Consider the following 18,266-nt stretch of genomic DNA (forward strand, 5'->3'; position numbering starts at 1 on the left):
AAGTAAACCGTGTCCGTGCTCAAGCTGCATTTGAAGGGGGGAGGGTGAATCCTATTAGCATTTATAATTGTGTTTCCTTTTCATACTAATCCCTTCCCAAGCCTGAGGAATTAGGAGTTTTCTCATCTGCCAATGGAAACCAGTCCCAGGAGTCTGTCCCTGTCAAATCCTGGAAAATAGATGATGATACAGGGCCATACCTTTCGCTTCAGACAGGGGCTCTTCTGTGAGAAGCCTCGGTTATATTTTGCATATCTGTTAGATTAGGCTTAATGTATGATCCTGGAATTTAGTAGTTGCATTTAAAGCAATTCCCTAGACCAGGAATCCACACTTATTTACTCATCTTTATCGGAATTTCATGAAAAGTCCTTAAGGTTTACAGAGCTCCTTTTTCCCTTGCCATGCATCACTCTGAATTGTGTCTCTGTATTCCTCTCTGACTTATTTCATGGCAGTTTGGGATGCCACATGTGCCAACACCTCTGATTCCGCTTTTTGTAATATCCCGTTGCAGCAGTGATAGTTAGGAGACACTAGAAAATGATGTTGGAATGTCAAAAGGGAAAAACTACATTTCTGTATCAGAAACTAAGACCATTGGCTATACAAGAAGGAAAGTAATATTTGTGAAGACTAAAAAGAAAAGTCAGGAAAAGAAAAGTGTTTTCAATATAGCTCAGTGGTTAGTGGTTTCATGCTAAAATTGTCTTCTTGAACCTATATAGCCACATTTCCTAAATTATTGCCAAGTGTTTAACTTACTAATAAAAGAAGCCGGGCAGTGATCTCTCTCTGGGTAAGGGCTAACCAAAATGCAGGGATGCAAAATAATGAAGTTATAAATGCTTTGTGACAGCAACATGAACAAAAATCTGGTTAGTGGTCACTAGGATGTTGAAGTCAGAATGAGAGAAACTACAGCATCCTTGCCACAAGGCTCTTTAGGTAAGAGCCATGGAAGGAGGGGAGATTCAGATGTGAAACCAAACATCCTGAGAAGTGCTTGCCCTTGTGCTAATACAACGATTAGCTTCTGAAGACACAGTTACCTGCTAACTGCTGGGGTGGGTGAGTCCTCTTCTCCGCAATTCAGGAAGGCCATGTGGAGTTTCTGGTCCTGCCGTTTGTCACTATCCTCTGCAGCCATGGTTAATGGTGTAGCCATTCACCCTCAGCATGCATAAATCCTTTTTCCCACAAGAGGATATTGGCTGGGTGTAATGTTTATGGTACTGAAGGAGCAGCTGGTGGTATCGGATTCAAGGCAAGTAGGTTGTCTTGATCATCCTATTTAGCAGATGGCTAGGACTTGACAGAGAGAAAATTATTAGGATCCAACTCAAGGGCCAAATGGCATGGGGGCAGTAGAAGTAAATGGCAGCACATATCTGAACGCAGGCACATGTCATCTGATGGGGTCTCTCTGCTTCCTTTTCATTTTACTTCAAGCAAGAGTAAACACAGGCCCTCCTGCAGAGCCTCCAGATAAACATATCTCTAGAGATTATTGATAGCGTGGCTACTAATTTGATCATTACGTGGATCCTTATGGTGAGCTATTAATTGGAAAGAAAATGTTACGAAGTTTAGATTCCATGAGCATTTATATGAATTTGGCCTTTAGCCCAAACCTACGTTTCATGGTTTTCTGTATTGTCAGTGTCTCTATATACTTTGGTTATATCTAAAGACACTGAAAAGCTTTAATTCAGAGCCCTCCGTCGAGTTTGTGTGCCATCCTTTTGAAGATGACTAATGCCACGAAAGCTGCTCTGAAGTGGAAGTGCCAGGAGCGAAGTTTTGCAATGAGAGTATGAACTCTGCAGGGAAAGGGGGTGGGTGTCTGTTTCTTCTAGTCCATTTTAAGCTCATTTGTGCAATTGCTGCCTTCTCCATATTACTGCATAACTCCTTTGATCTTAAAGTGGAAGGAAGCAAATTTCAAGAGCCAGGATCACTTCTCATGTGGCTTTAAAAGGAACAGCATATTACAAAATTGAGTGGATGTCAAATAAAACATAAATTTGGATCTTTTGAAATTTGAACTCAGAGAGGTATTACTTTCAGAGCCAAGCACGTTGACAAGCTCAGGGATAAATTTCATTTGTTTGTCATTCATTTAAATTCGAGTGTTTAGGTCAACTTGTTGCCCAGTGTTATTTGTCCTTTATTGGATGTGGCATTTGTACCCAGCATTATACTATAAGCTTTAAACGTTTAATCCTCATGACAACATTATAAGACTGTATCCCCATTTCACAGACAAGGACACTAAAGCTCAAATCATCCATACCTGACTCAGAATTCCATATTTTCCCCATGCCTGGCCTCCTCCATCCTAGACGAAGAATAAAATGTAAACACAGGTTGCTAATACAGCCCTCTTCACTGTTGTCATATTTAAAAACTGCCAAAATTGCTTAGCTTATGCCCATGAATTTTTTTTAAGTGGGAAATTGATTGAAACAGTGAGTGAAAGGGATTATTTCAGTTAGGGTTATGCCTTACTGGAACAAATTCACTTATTAGCATGCTCTTCGGATTCCCCATCCTGAGTTTTAGAACCAAGACATAGACCAGAGGATGAGCTCAGTATTATTAGTAAGTTACTTTGACCAGCTAATAATCTTCATTTTCTCTCCTTTTCTCCTCGTTCATCTTCTCAACGCCAGCCATATTAACCACCAATGAAGACAATGGGAGCTGAATGGTTGTTGTCGAAGGCTTGACATTTATGCAGTTGTTTAGAATCTGGGGTCAGGTTCCTGAGCTCAGATGAGGTGAGGTCTGAGTATCAGACACGGAGAAGCTGTAATCAGAAGTGACCAAAAATTGAACCTGGACTAAGTTGACTGGTTGTTTTCCTTTTGCATAGCCTACAAATATTATTGGTGTGTGTCAGTCATGGAAGATTAGAAACACTGTGTTTGAGCCTTCATATTATCAGATGAGACTAAATGCATTAAAAAGTTCCTGTCCTAGTCTTTTTTGTGCTGCTATAACAGAATACCACACTGGGTAATTTATAATGAACAGAAATTTATTTGGGTAATGGTTCTGGAGGCTGAGAAGTCCAAGAGAATGGCCCTGACATCTGGCAAGGCTTTTTTGCTACATCATAACCATGGCAACGCATATCACATGAACAAGAGAGAGAATGTGAGAGAGCAGGAGGGGATTGCAAGGGGGCCAAACTCACTTTTATAACAAATTCCCTCTGGCAGTAATGATGATAATCTATTCATGAGGGCAGAACCCTCATGACCTAGTCACCTCTTAAAGGTCCTGCTTCTCAACACTATTGCTTTGGGAATTAAGTTTCCAACACATGAAATGTTGGGGATACATTCAAACCATAGTGGTCCCCCGAGTGTAAAATATTCCCTCTCGTTCAGGATCCAAGATCAGAGTATCTGATAAATGTTGCCATGGTAGAGAAGGGATAACACCTTTTTGGAGGAGCACATGAGTTGATCAGGTGGCCAGCAAATGCTTTATCTTGTGATGTGGAATATTACTGGGAAACTTTTAAGACATACCATAAGCAAGATACATTGTTTTAAAAAATTGTTGTTATCATAGCCTATTTCCCATTTTTTATTATTGCATACAACTCATAGAAACTCTAATGGCTAAATTTTGCTGTGTACCAAATGATTCCAGTTAGTTAAATCGTTTTATGGGTCAGTAGGTTGGCTGGTCAGTTCTGGGTATGGCCAGTTCAGCCCATCTCTGTGGACTGCAGATGGTTCCACTGAGGGTGGATGGTCTCAAATGGACTCACTCACCTGTCTGGTGGTGGTAGGCTGGTGAGTCTAGAAGAACGTTAGCTAGAACTACCTATGTCTACTCCTTGTAATCGCTCATCCTTTAATAGGCTAACTTGGAATTCTTCACTTGATGTCAGGATTCCAAAGAATCCAAGTGTTTTATGAGCTTGTGTCTGCATCATGTTCACTAAAATTCACTAAAGCAAGACATATGGACAAGCCCAATTTCAAATAATGGAGTAATTGGTGTACACTTTTCATAGAGGAGGGCAAAGTCAAGTTATAAAGGTGCATGTAACAGGGATAGAGGGAATTTGTGGCCATTTTGTCATTTCTCACAGATATTAGAGTAACTGCAGGTAGTTAAGCTGGCATCTCCATACTGAATCAAAGGGACCATCTTTTTGTCTATAGCTTGAATTTGATATGGAATCATTCTCTAGGATCCTTATTTTATTCTATTCTGGCCTCTTGAAACTTGACCACATTTACTGGTTAGGTTCTCCTCTCTTGTATTCATGAGCTGTAATTCCATTTTTGACCAGGTTTTAAAATTTTGATCAATTACTTGCTATGGTACAAATACGATGTTTCTTCTAATGCAGGTTTAATTTGGTGTATTCTGTGCATGGTTACCTTTCAAGAATGTTTCATGCTTCAGTCCCTGGCTTGAGCAGCTTCTCAGGCAATTTGGAGGCACACTTATGCCAACTCCCAGAATTCCACCTTTATGATCTGATACACTGGGTTCCTATTCACTGATTTTTTTTTTTTTTTTTTTTTGGTATCTGTAGTGTTTACAATGCAGTAGCAAACTCCACATATTTTATTAGTCTATAAACACAATCCTGTACTTAATAGCATCTGTATTCTGAATTGAGGCTCTAGACATGAAGATGTAATCACTATTAACTCATAGAGCATCTAATGAGGGCTTCTAACCGTCAACCTCTGCACCATTGACATCTTAGCCAGATAAGATGTTGTAGAGAGCTATTCTGAGCATTATAGGATGTTTAGCAGCAGCCCTGGCCTCTACCTTGATGTCAGTAGCCCCTCCCCTTGTCATTCCCCTCCCACTGCTATGTGACAACCAAAATTGTCTCCAGACATGGTCACATGTCCCCCTGGTAGGGCAATATCTCCCCCATTTGAGAACCACTGCTCTCTTCTGGAGACGCTGAGGCTTAGGAGAGCTGGAAGTGTGTGGAGTGTGTGTTACTGTCAGAGAGGACACACGAGGAACAGCAACCCAACAGGGAAAATTTGTAAGAGTAGAAAGGAATGTGGAAAATTTTCAGTCACCTTAAAATTCATTCTAGGGGTGTCTCTTGATTCCTCTGAATTGACCTGAAAGCATCAAATTGGATTGAGCTACAGAGTGAAAGTTTCATCAATATCTCAACTTCATTATGTGAGAAGTGGATTATATATAAATACTATCAATGAGGGATGGGGGGAGCTATGCTGGCCATAGATAATAGATTTTTGAAAAACTATTTATTTTGGAAAGACTTGAATATACATAAAAGTGAAGAAAATTGTAGAATGACCCATCCTATACCCACCACCCAAGGTCATAAATGATTGATTCAGGTCAATCCTGTGGCATGTATACCCCACTCACTCCCCCTGCTGTTCACTCTTGGATTATTTTGAAACAAATTCAAGATGTCATTTCATTTCATTTGTAAAAATCTCTGTATGTCTAAAAAAAAGTATTTGAAAGCCAAAATTGTAATATGCTGCTAGAATTTTAATCTTCTAGAATGGGCAAGAATGAGGAGTTCTGCTGAGTAGTATTAGAAAGTTAAGGGAAAGAAGAGATGGGAGGAAGACTGAAGAGGCTTGACTTTTGAGGGGGATTAAAAACCCCAGGAGGAAATGAGGGTGGGAGACACTGTCTCTTCAAGCTTCTCTCCCCTCTTCTTTTGCTTTCCATAAATTTTAGAATATGTGATTTTTCACAAGGGACTGGGATCCTTACGAAGGAGAATAGGCTGGTCGGAAACAGATTCATTTTCTAAAAAGAAGGGAAAAACATAATCACCAGAAAGTGTTGAAATCTTCCCTCAATGATGAATTGCTCTCTTATGACTTTCAATGACTTTTTAGCCTATTGGACCTACTTTTAATAAAACAAGGCAAGAAGAAAATCTTGCAGTTGCTTTTTAAGATTTTCCTTGGACTATAGTATTTGTCTCCTGTTATAATGTATTCTGAGAAGTTTCTTTTGATTTAGACTTCCTCACTTGATTTTATGATGTCATAAATCTCCTGAATTTGGTGAGAGCCATGTTGTATGTGAGAACTAAGCAGCTTGCTAGATAACATCTACTCCCCCCTCCCTTCTCTTTAGAAGATTAAACTGAGACTGTTGTGCCTGATGCCAGAATAGATTTAACCAATCATGTTTCCTTTACACGTAGGTCAGTCCGAGGGACAATTCTGCACTGGATCCTATTATCCATGGGTTGAAGGGTGTTGTACATCATGGTAAGTATGCCACATACACTTCCTTTTGCTGGGAGGTGAAGGGCTCAGATCTCTACCTAAAGGAACCAGGTTATCTTGCAGAGGACAGAGGGTGACACCCATTCCTCATCCCCTGATGTTGAAGGGCATTAGAGCCATTATTTGATGGGTAAAGAGCACGCCCATTTATTACCTGCAAATGGGTCTGGGTTAACAGTAAGCAATTTGTTTCTTTTCAGGTACCAGTTTGAATGCATAGGTTATAAATCAAAACACCCTAAGATGTACTGTTCTTATGTGTTGAACTTGCCATTTGTTTCATATCTCTCCTAAAAATATTCTTTCAGTTGTCTTTTCACCTATAAATGTTTGGTTTGCGTCTCAGATCTAGGGAAGCATTTTAAGTAGCCAGACAAGTTATTAAACTTTGCAGCATGTGAGCAAGCGTCATGCCGCTACTAGAATGGAAAAGGCCAGACTACTATTCTGTGCTGCAGACCTCTTATCCTCAGGCATAAAACCAGGAGAGAAAGTAAGATAAATGGGTTCTGTCTTTTCCAACTGGTTTTTATTGGAAGAATTTCCCTGCAACTTTATTATCAGCACTGCATCATTACCTATGACATCAAGATCCTCTAATTTCAAAAGTACCCTTGTCGCAGTGAGGTGTGCAGTCTAGATGTAATGTAATGATTTGCAAAGTTTTAATAATCTAATTAGAATTCCAGAGACGTTGACAGAAATAGCATTAATAACCATAATAAATCTCCCCTTCACCTCCACAGCTGTGATAAAACATCTTCACACCTTTTTGGGAGGATTGTCTTTAGACATTAGCCAACTCCATAGAGCTTAACAAACATCTTCCCCCTCTCTTTCAGTGAAACTAACACCAGTTGTCAGGGGTCAACTGGAGCAAGTAGGATTTTGGATTAATTGTTCTGTTCTCAAAATTGGTCAGTCATGCAGCAGGTAACAATAATAAACCTACTCAATATAGAAAAATAGGGTTACTAAAAATACCACATAGAGGCTTTCATTTTAAGATAGTTCTGGGCCAGGCGCGGTGGCTTATGCCTGTAATCACAGCACTTTGGGAGGCCGAGGTGGGTGGATCACCTGAAGTCAGGGGTTTGAGACCAGCCTTATCAACATGGTGAAACCCTGTCTCTACTAAATAAAAAAATTAGCTGAGCATGGTGGTAGGCGCCTGTAATCCCAGTTACTCGGGAGGCTGAGGCAGGAGAATCACTTGAACCCACGAGGCGGAGGTTGCAGTGAGCCAAAATTGGGCCATTACACTTCAGCCTGGATGACAGAGAGAGACTCTGTCTCAAAAAAAAAAAAAAAAAAAAAAAAAAGATATGTATTTCCATTGCTTCTTCCCAGTTCTCAGTTTCTGGAAGGGCACTAATCCCATCCTCCATTCTTGAGGGCTCTTACCTCCCAAAGACTCCACCTCATATCATAAACTTGGGGATTAGGATTTCAACATAGGAATTTGGTTAGGGGACACAAACCTTCAGGCGACAGCAGAGGCTGTTACATATGGAAAAACGATATCTGGCTCTGGGAGGGTTGCCAGGATGCCCAGGGTGTGGTTTCAACCCTACCCTCTAACTGGGAAGTCAGACAAGACCTGCAAAATACACTGACCTACAGAGGAAGTTCACTTATTCATTCAGCAGAAATATATTGCATGCCCACGCTGTGCAAACCCAGATTTGGAACACTGATTAAGACAGACACAGGCCAGCTCTCATGGACCTAGAAGGGAAGTGAAGTGCTGCCTTCCTCTCCCACCAGCCTGCCTGGTATGCAGCCCCTCCCAGCTTATGCATTTGCTGTTTCCTCTGTCGGGAGAGTTCTTCCTTTGCTTGTGCCAAGGGTGTCTCCTTCTTATGCCTTCAGGTCTCAGCTCCCATATTGCCTTCTTAGAAAGTTGTTTCTTAAGTATCCTATCAAATTATTCATCCCACCCCACTCCCATCACTCTCTGTTACACCATCCCAGGTTTCTTTCTTCAAAGCACTTACATGTATCTGAAATAACTGTTTGTGTATTTGCTCATATCTCAGATACTTGGGTATCAATTTCCTGAGGGCAGAAAACCATGTTAGTGTGGCATGCTGTGTCTGGCAAATAGTAGGTGCTCAGTATCTTAGCCAAATGACTGAATCAAGTAAGCATACAAATAAATAAGTGAAAATTTCAAAATGTAAAATGGGATGAAGGGAAGGAAGAACTAAAGCCCATGTGGGTTGTGCCTTGATTGGGAAGAAAAAGGAGTAGGAGTATGTCGTTCTTCCAAAAGGGAGTGGAGGACATTAGAAATAGTTTTAAAAAAACAAAAATAACGTTTGTTGGAGGCCAGGTGCAGTGGGTCATGCCTGTAGTCCCAGCACTTTGGGAGGCTGAGGTGGGTGAATCGCTTGAACCCAGGAGTTCAAGACCAGTCTGGGCAACATGGCAAAACCTTGTCTCTGAAAAAAAAATACAAAATTTAACCAGGCATAATGGTACATGCCTGTAGTCCCAGCTACTTGGGAGGCTGAGGGGGGAGGATCACCTGAGCCCAGGAGATTGAGGCTGTAGTGAGCCTTGATCATGCCAGCCTCCAGCCTGGGTGACAGAGTGAGACTCTGTCCCCCTCCCCCAAAAAAAAGCTTTTGTTGGAGCTAGAAGCATTTCAGTTGAAGGTCCTGTGAGGGATTTGAATGATCTATTAATTTGAAGGAACATAAATAATCATGTCCTTCACAGTCTCTGGCTTGGGAACAATGATAGAGATATGTAAAGAGAAAAATCAATATGGATTTCTGTTGCAGTTCAGAAGTGACTTTTATTTCTTCAGCTCTGGGAGTCATATATTAGAATGTTAATTTCTCATTAATTTTTTTTAAACAAGAAGCATCTTAAGTGTTTCTTCAGCTGAAATGTGAAGGAATAACCTGATCATATCAGCCAACTGTATTTGACAGTTGGTCATTAGGGTCCTCTGTTAAGCAGACACCAAGGTGGAATTTGAAGTGCAGGAAAGATTTTTGGCAAGGAAGGACTGCCTGGGAAGGATCAAATAGAGAAGGACCAGGGGTTGGTGGAGAGAGCGTTTGGGCCATGCATGGTGCAGGTCTGACACCTCTGCAAGGAGAGAGGTGAGCTAGGAGGACTGGCTGAAGGCAGCTCTAAGGAAGTCTTTGCCAAGCTATCAGAGAGTCCCAGAGCAAAGACTGCCCCTGAAAGGAGTCCTGTGTTGGCAGGAATGGCCCAGCTCTTGTTCCCCACCATGTATTGTCATTGGCTGGAGCCTCCCAGCAAGAATAGCCTGATTGTAGACGCTGGGCAGATCCTGGAGGTGCAGCTGCTGCAGGCTGTCAGCTCAACAAGCTCCTCACAGCAGCTTGTCTCTGGAAGGGGGAGAGATCTCAGGGGTGCATGCTTAAGAGTGGCACAGAGCTTCACATCTCTTTCCAGAGGCACCTTCCTAATCACACTCCCATGGTGCTTGCTCAGAGATTCTTACAAACAGTCCTGGCTCATTTTGTCCATAGTTACTGAGTACCTAATCTCAGTACACCATGAAGCTAGGCATTGAGACATGGACCTACCCTCACCACATTTGCATATGCTTGGTAGAGATGTACAATTAAGTATGTAATGATGTTAAAGTCTGGGAAGCAGCACGCTAAACTCAAACTTGGGTGATTGGAAGTGTCTCAAACCAACTGAACATTAAGACCTAAAGAGTGCATGGAGATTGTCCAGGCAGAGAAGTGATGCAAGCAGGACCAGTATACATGAAGGTGTCTGTTGGTAAGAGAGGATGTAGTATCTTTGAGGCTTGGAGAATGGTGACTGATATGGTTTGACTGTGTCCCACCTAAATCTCATCTTGAATTCCCACGTGTTGTAGGAGGGACCCAGTGGGAGGTACTTGAATCATGGGGGCAGGTCTGTCCTCCGCTGTTCTTGTGATAGTGACTCTCACAAGATCTGATAGTTTTAAAAAGGGGAGTTTCCCTGCACAAGCTCTCTTCTCTTGTCTGCCGCCATGTGAGACATGCCTTTCACCTTCCACCATGATTGTGAGGCCTCCCCAGTCACGTGGAACTGTGAGTCCATTAAATCTCGTTCTTTTGTAAATTGCCCAGTCTTGGGTATGTCTTTATCTGCAGCGTGAAAATGGACTAATACAGTAACATTGCTTCTCTAATGCTTTTCTAGGGAGAGACAGCCTAGAAACCTCTTGACCACATGAAGTGCTGTGTCTTATGTGTTCATTTTTCTAGGCAAATTTTGATTTTTACAAACTCAAGAGCATATAAATAGAATGGAGTGAGGTGATTTGCCATTGATTCTGGTCCCATCTATCTACTCATGGAGTGATAGATGGAAGCACTAAAATGTATCTAAATCAAGTATTTTATTTGCCCTATTATCAACATCCACTGGAGAAGAAAGACTTAGGGAAAGATTGTAAATCCTATTCACTGTAATTAGCAGCACTTCTTGTACATAAGAACCAGCAGTTGCAAGTGGCCGTTTCTGATAAAAATACTGGTTGCTAAGAACTTAGTCTAGTTCTGATGGTTTAAAATCCATTTTTCAAAAAAATCCTGTTTGTGAATCAGTGTAAAAATGTAGTCTTCTAAGTGAGAGGCATGAGGTCAGGTGAATATGGCAGATGAGGCAAAACTTTGCAGCCCAATTTATTCAACTTTTAAAGCCTTAGGTTGTGCAACGTGTGGTCAGGCGTGGTCGTAGAGAAGAATTGGGCCCTTTCTGTTGACCAAAGCTGGCTGCAGTTTTCAATGCATCTCATCAAATTGCTAAGCATACTTCTCAGTTGTCATGGTTTCGCCAGGATTCAGAAAGCTGTAGTGGATCAGACCAGCAGGAGACCACCAAACAGTGACCATGATCTTTTTCTGGCACATGTTCGGCTTTGGGAAGTGCTTTGGAGCTTCTTCTCAGTCCAGCCACAGAGCTGGTCATCGCCCGTTGTCATATAAAATCCACTCTTTGTCACATGTCACAGTCTGATCGAGAAATGATTCATTGTTGTTATGTAGAATAAGAGAAGATGACACTTCAAAATGACATTTTTTTTTTAATTTTTGCTCAACTCATGAGGCACCCACTTTTCGAGCATTTTTACTGTTCCAATTTGCTTCAAATGTCAAACTACTATAGAATGGTTAACACTGAGTTCTTTGGTAACCTCCTTTATAGTCGTAAGAGGATCAGCTTCAATGAATTGCTCTCAACTTGTTGTTGTCAACTTACGCTTCTCATCTTCAAGGCTTTTGTCTCTTCTGCAGAACTTCTTGGACTACTATTGCACTGTACGTTCATTAGCAGTTCCTGGGCCAAATGCGTTGTTGATGTTGTGAATTATCTCCACCGTTTTATGGCCCATTTTGAACTCGAATAAGAAAATTGCTCAAATTTGCTTTTTGTCTAACATTTCCATAGTCTAAAATAAATATAAAATAAACAGCAAGTGCTAAGTCATTAGCAAAAACACAAAGCAAGAAATAGGTGCATTAAAATGATGTATAACATAACCATATTTATTGAAGAATGCATTCCAATATCATTGTTGCAAATTTGAACAGTACAAAACTACAGTTCCTTTTGCACCAACTTATTTGCATCAACGGTTTTACCTAACTGATCCGTGTTAAGAAATATGTGTGGGGCAGGCATGGTGGCTCATGCCTATAATCTCAGCACTTTGGGAGGCTGAGGCAGGTGGATCACCTGAGGTCAGAAGTTTGAGAATAGGCTGGCAAACATGGTGAAACTCCGTCTCTACTAAAAATACAAAACTTAGCCAGACATGGTGGCACGCATCTGTAATCCCAGCTACTTAGGAGGCTGAGGCAGGAGAATCACTTGAACCCGGGAGGCAGAGGTTGCAGTTAGCTGAGGCCACGCCATTGTACTCCAGCCTGGGTGACAAGAGCAAAACACTGTCTCAGGAAAAAAAAAAAAAAAAAAGGTATGCGCATTATACGTCGCTTCTCGTCCTTTCGGCTAAGATCGAGTGTATGTGCATTATGTCCTGTGTCAGTTAAAAGGCATCTGTTTTTTCTTTTCATGTTGCTGGAATACATAATTTCTCTTCCTTTTTATAGTACTCACCCCAGGAAAATTCAGCAGGCTATTTGTGTACATACCCATATATTGTCAAAAGGCCTCAAAACACCATCCTCTTGTGTCAGTCCTCTGAAACGGACCACTTTTGTATTCCTGATAGGAAACTTGCCTCTGGTGATTGCTTGGTATTTTATCTGCTTGTCCTCTTTTCCCACCCCTCCCCCACTGTCACTTTCCTCTCCTGGAGAATATATCATCTTAGTGAGGTGTAATAGGCTTTGTTTTCTTTTTGTTGTTGTTTTTTGAGACGGAGTCACTCTGTCGCCTAGGCTGGAGTGCAGTGGCGCGATCTCTGCTCACTGCAAGCTCCACCTCCTGGGTTCACACCATTCCCCTGCCTCAGCCTCCCCAGCAGCTGGGACTACAGGCGCACACCGCCACACCTGGCTAATTTTTCGTAATTTTAGTAGAGACGGGGTTTCACTGTGTTAGCCAGGATGGTCTCGATCTCCTGACCTCGTGATCCGCCCACCTCAGCCTCCCACAGTGCTGGGATTACAGGCGTGAGCCACTGTGCCCAGCCTAGGCTTCGTTTTCTTTCATAGGAAATGTGAGGGGGATAGTCAGAAATTGCCACAGACAGTGGCTCACACTCATAATCCCAGTACTTTGGGAGGCTGAGGTGGGTGGATCACCTGAGGTCAGGAGTTCGAGACCAGCCTGGTCAACATGTTGAAACCCTGTCTCTACTAAAACTACAAAAATTAGCCAGGCATGGTGGCGGGCACCTATAATCTTAGCTACTCGGGAGGCTGAGGCAGGAGAATCACTTGAACCTGGGAGGCGAAGGTTCCAGTGAACCGAGATCACACCACTGCACTCCAGCCTGGGCAACAGAGGGAAATTCTGTCCCCACCCTCCCCCAAATCCCCTGCCAAAAAAAAAAAAAAAAGAAATTGCCACAGACACAACAAAATCTTCTGCTGGTCAAAGCTAGACAGCTGCTCTCTCTCTGTCTGTCTTCCCTTCCCTGGCTCTTCCAAGAAAGCTATCAGTGAAAGGACAAATAAATTATCACCTGAGAACTCGCTTCTATTAGTATCACAAAATGAGGCTCTTGCAAGCTTCTCTTGTCAAAACACGGCACTGGCAGTTGTGGCTATGACAAGATTAAAACTTTCCTTGCCAGACCAGCTTTCTCATGTGACTAGTTTGTTCACTCGACTCACCTTTGGGGGTCTCCTTCCACCTTTTTGCCCCTGCCCTGGGATACTCATCATCTCCTCACCAAATCTAAGGACAAAGTCCTAGAATAGCTATTGTCACTCCTGGCCTCTAGCAAAAAGGGAAGAAATAACAGTGAATTTGAAAATATGCATTGACTGCCCTGCCAAGCATTTCCAGAGAGTGGTGAAAGCTGTCTAAGAAACTCCACATCGTTCATCTTTCCATATTCCACCTGCTGGGACTGAGGTTTCTATAGTGAAGAGTAACAGAGCGTCATCTTCAGACCAGTCCTCTGAATTCCTTCTAGAACAGTGGGTCGGCTTCATCTTATACAGTTGCTGTTGCATCACCAGCCACACATTCACTGTTTTAAAAGAAACCAGCCCCAGGGTATGGTGCTGCCTGCACTGTTCCCCTGCTGGGGATGCACTTGGTTCCACCCCTTCAGAAAACCCTGTGCCTGTTTCTGCTGAGGTTACACATGCACCCCGCCCTCTGAGCCAGAAATGCCACACTTAAGTATATCCCCAAGAAAAATATCAACAAAAGACTTGTGCATATGAGCCTTATTCATAATAGCCACAAACTGGAAACAGCTTAAATGTCCATCAGTGGGAACATAGATATAGAAGTTGTAGACTGTTCATACAGTGGAATATTATGCAGCACTTACAGATAATGAACTATGGAGTCACTCAAAAGCAAAACAGTGCATAGTACATGATTCCATTTATATAAAGTGTGAGAACAGGTCCATCCACAAAATTAATCCATGGTGATGAAAGTCAGAATAGTGGGGTGGAGGGGCCAGGTGTGGTGGTTCATGCCTATAATCCCAGCACTTTGGGAGGCCAAGGCGGGCAGATCACCTGAGATCAGGAGTTCAAGACCAGCCTGACCAACATGGTGAAACCCCGTCTCTACTAAAAATACAAAAATTAGCCAGGTGTGGTGTTATGCACCTGTAGCGGGAGACTGAGACAGGAGAATCACTTGAACCCGGGAGGTGGGGGTTGCAGTGAGCTGCGATTGCGCCACTGTACTCCAGCTTGGGTGAAAGAATGAGACTCAGTCTCAGAGAACAGTGGAGTGGAGGAATATGTTGAATAAAAAGGAACCTGAGGAAATTTTCTTGGGTGATAAAAATATTTCTCTATCTTGATCTATAGGATGATTGTACAGGTATAATATAAAAATTTGCCATGCGGTCCCCTTAGATTTCTTCATTTGACTGTTTGAAAATTAAAGAATAACCCATATATATTACACATTAATTTCCCAAATATATTGCATCCACAAAGCTTAAAAAAATTAGCAGCATGTACCAAATAGTCAAATATTAAAAATCTTGACAGTGTCAAGTGTTGGCAAGGATGTGAATACAGGAACTCTCATGTTGTTGGTAAGAGGATAACTAGTATGATCACTCTTCAGAAAATAGTTTGGCAGTATCTAGTAAAATGAATCTAAGAGATACCATTTCTATGTATGTCCCCTAGAGAAACTCATATATGTGTCCCAAGAGATGTATAGACCAGGCGCAGTGTCTCACAGCTGTGATCCCAGCACTTTGGAAGCTGAGGCAGGCAGATCACTTGAGCACAGGAGTTTGAGACCAGCCATGGCAACATGGTGAAACCTTGTCTCTACAAAAAGTAAACAAAATTAGCCAGGCATGGTGGCACCCACCTGTAGGCCCAGCTATTTTGGGGACTAAGGTGGGTGGATCACTTGAGCCCAGGAGGCAGAGGTTCAGTGAGCCAAGATTGTGCCACTGCACTCTAGTCTGGGTGACAGAGCGAAACCTGGTCTTCAAAAAAAGAAGACATATGGCTGGCCGCAGTGGCTCACGCCTGTAACCCCAACACTGTGGGAAGGCGAGGTGGGTGGATCGCTTCAGGACAGGAGTTCGAGACCAGCCTGGCTAACATGGCGAAACCCTGCCTCTACTAAAAAAATATACAAAAATTAGCTGAGTCTGGTGGTATGGACCTATAATCCCAGCTACTTGGGAGGCTGATGCATGAGAATCACTTGAACCCGGGAGGTTGAGGCTGCAGTGAGTCAAGATTGCACCACTGCACTCCAGCCTGGGTGACACAGCAAGACTCTGTCTGAAAGAAAAAAAAGAAGATGTGGGCAAGAATGTTTGTGTTGGTGTTTTTCCTAATTACCCAAACCTAGTAATGCCTCAGGTGCCCATCATTGGCAGGCTGAGTAAAGATGACCTGGTGCGGTCGTAGAAGAGAACATTTCACCACGATGGGAAGGAATGGCCCACTCAACAATATGGGTGCATCCGAGATTGGTAAAGTTAAGCAAAGGAAGCAAGATTCTGAAGAAAACATTGTGCGTTCCCAAAGATAAACTTCAAAACATGAGAAAACCTAACCGTTATTGCTTCGGAGTGCATATGTAGGTGTTAAAACTAAATAGGAAACCCAAGTGATTATTTCAAAATGGGGATGGTGGTGACTTCCCGGGGGTGGATGAGAGAGTGACAAGGGGCTGGCTGGGTAGGGGGAGGCAAGGTCTTCTCGTGTTCTGAGTGTTGGTCACATACCCACCCACCAGGGCTCACTTCAGGATCATTTTTCGACAGTACATTGATGTTTTGCACACCTTTCTGCATGGGTGTTATATTTCACAATCAAAGAAGACAATGATTAACATTAGAAAGGAAGAGATTCAGACATTGCTTTCCTCTGGGACGCATCAAGTTCCCAGCGGCCTCACGACAAGCAAAAGAGAGTGACAGCACTTTTTAAAAAAACTTTTTACCATAACTACCCCTGACAGGCTGTGTGTTCTCTCCACAAATTGATTACAGGCCAATGAAAGAACTGTGCCTGCTTGGAATTGTATCATTAAGAGGTGACTCTGAAAGCAAATATCTCCTTGTGGAGATTAGAAACAGGAAATGAGAAACAAAGGGGATGGGGTGTCAAGTGACAAGTTTAAACACAAAGGGTGCCTCACTGCTGCTGTGCCGGGTCATGCTTGCTCTGTCTGCTTAGCCCAGCAGGCATCACTACATACTCCAGAAACCCTCAGAGATACAACCACCACGGTCCCCATCATATAGAAAGGCAAGCAAAGCAGTCAGAGGCTGGGCGACTTGCCCCAGGGTCACATCATGAGAAGTGACCCAGCCCAGAGTCTAACCAAGGTCTTCCTGACTTCAGACTGGCTCTCCTGACTCCAGGTCCTCTCCCGCTCAGATCCCTGTGAGGCTCCCCACCTACCTTTTTCCATCTTGATTGAAACTCATCATATGGGTTTTGTTGAAGGGGGCAAGTGAAGACATACTGAACAGGACCATAATCTGTCACTGTCACTCTGACACCATTGTGACTATCCCTGTGGTCCAAAAGCTTGAAATAAGCCATCTGAGGCCAAATGGCTGAAGTTGCTGAAAATATCTTTTGTGGACTTTGGAAGAAGAGGACAAATGCTAGAACAAGGGACTTTTGGGAAAAATGACTCCTGAGGCAGAAATGTCATTATAATCCAGTAGCAAGAAAATGGAGCAGAACTGAGTTGCTGTGAGGGGTTCTTGCCTGTTTTTGTGTGTGTGAACCACCAAGCTCCCTGAATCATAGCATCCACCCATCCTTCCATCAACTGACTGCCTAACGTGCTGAGGGTAAAATGAACAAGATTTCCCTTGTCCTTGGAAAAATTTTAGTCTCATGAAGAATTTTTTTTTTTTTTTTTTTTGCTCTTGACTTTATTGGTGCAAAGACTAATGTTACTTGCATGCAGAGTAATCTCACGTTGAACCTTCGGAATGAACTTTATTAAAGGTCTCCATTATGGAATACTTTTAAAGAAATGGAATTTTGTTGTTTTTCACTTGAAGTTGGACTCTTAGGAACACAACTGAACAAGGTTTCTAGAGCAGTACTTCAGAATTCGGGCTGGCCTGGGTTTGAATTCTGGCTCTCCAACTTGGGAGCTGTGTGACCCCAGTACAAATTACTGAGCCTCTCTGTCCCCGAGTTTCTGCCTTGTAAAGTGAGGATAATGAAAGTGCTTATCTCATGAGTATTATTGCTAAATGCGTTCAGACAGGGACAGAACGGGGAAGAAGGCATGCCTGGTATGTGTTCAGCGCCCTCTAAATCAGTGATCAGCAAACTCTAATCTGCAGACCAAATCCAGCCCGCTGCTTGTTTCTGTAAAGTTTCATTGGAACACAGCTGTACTCATTTGTTTACGTATCATCTATGGCTACTTTTGCACAACAATGGCAAACTTGAGTAGTCGTGACAGACACACTGGCCTGCACCGCCTTATATATTTAATCTCTGGCCCTTTAAAGAAAATGTTTGTCAATCCTACCTCATCTAAACGGTAGCTATTACAGCAGCTCTACTAATAATGTTGCCTTCACCCAGTAATTTGTTTATGTTGGGACAATGTAAATACCCACTCAGGTCATTACTTACCACTTGCTAGGCTTTACAGACATAGATTTCAGTTTTCATTTTGCTGATATCATCACATTTCAACTGAATTAATGAGGATTCTGTTTTAATGTTTAACTTAAAGAAATCCTCCAAATTATTTTCTCCCTTTTGAACGGGAAAACCAATGCTGTATTATCTATAGCTCACTGATCATTTTGAACATCTTAACACGCGACAGAGTTTCCCGTTTGAAGTTTGTGTTTCCAGCATTTAATTA

General features: G+C 42.4%; 1 protein-coding gene across 2 annotated transcripts in view; it reads left to right on the forward strand.

Moving 5' to 3' along the window:
* Positions 1 to 18,266, forward strand: part of PTPRG (protein tyrosine phosphatase receptor type G) — a 745,156-nt gene that overhangs the window by 574,688 nt on the left and 152,202 nt on the right. For both annotated transcript variants that reach the window (XM_050781197.1, XM_050781198.1), the window contains exon 6: positions 6,203 to 6,269. In XM_050781197.1, coding sequence (XP_050637154.1) covers positions 6,203 to 6,269 — 67 coding nt within the window. The remainder of the gene's footprint in view (positions 1 to 6,202; positions 6,270 to 18,266) is intronic.

The sequence above is a fragment of the Macaca thibetana genome, chromosome 2, assembly GCF_024542745.1.
Source record: "Macaca thibetana thibetana isolate TM-01 chromosome 2, ASM2454274v1, whole genome shotgun sequence".
Classification (NCBI taxonomy): domain Eukaryota; kingdom Metazoa; phylum Chordata; class Mammalia; order Primates; family Cercopithecidae; genus Macaca; species Macaca thibetana.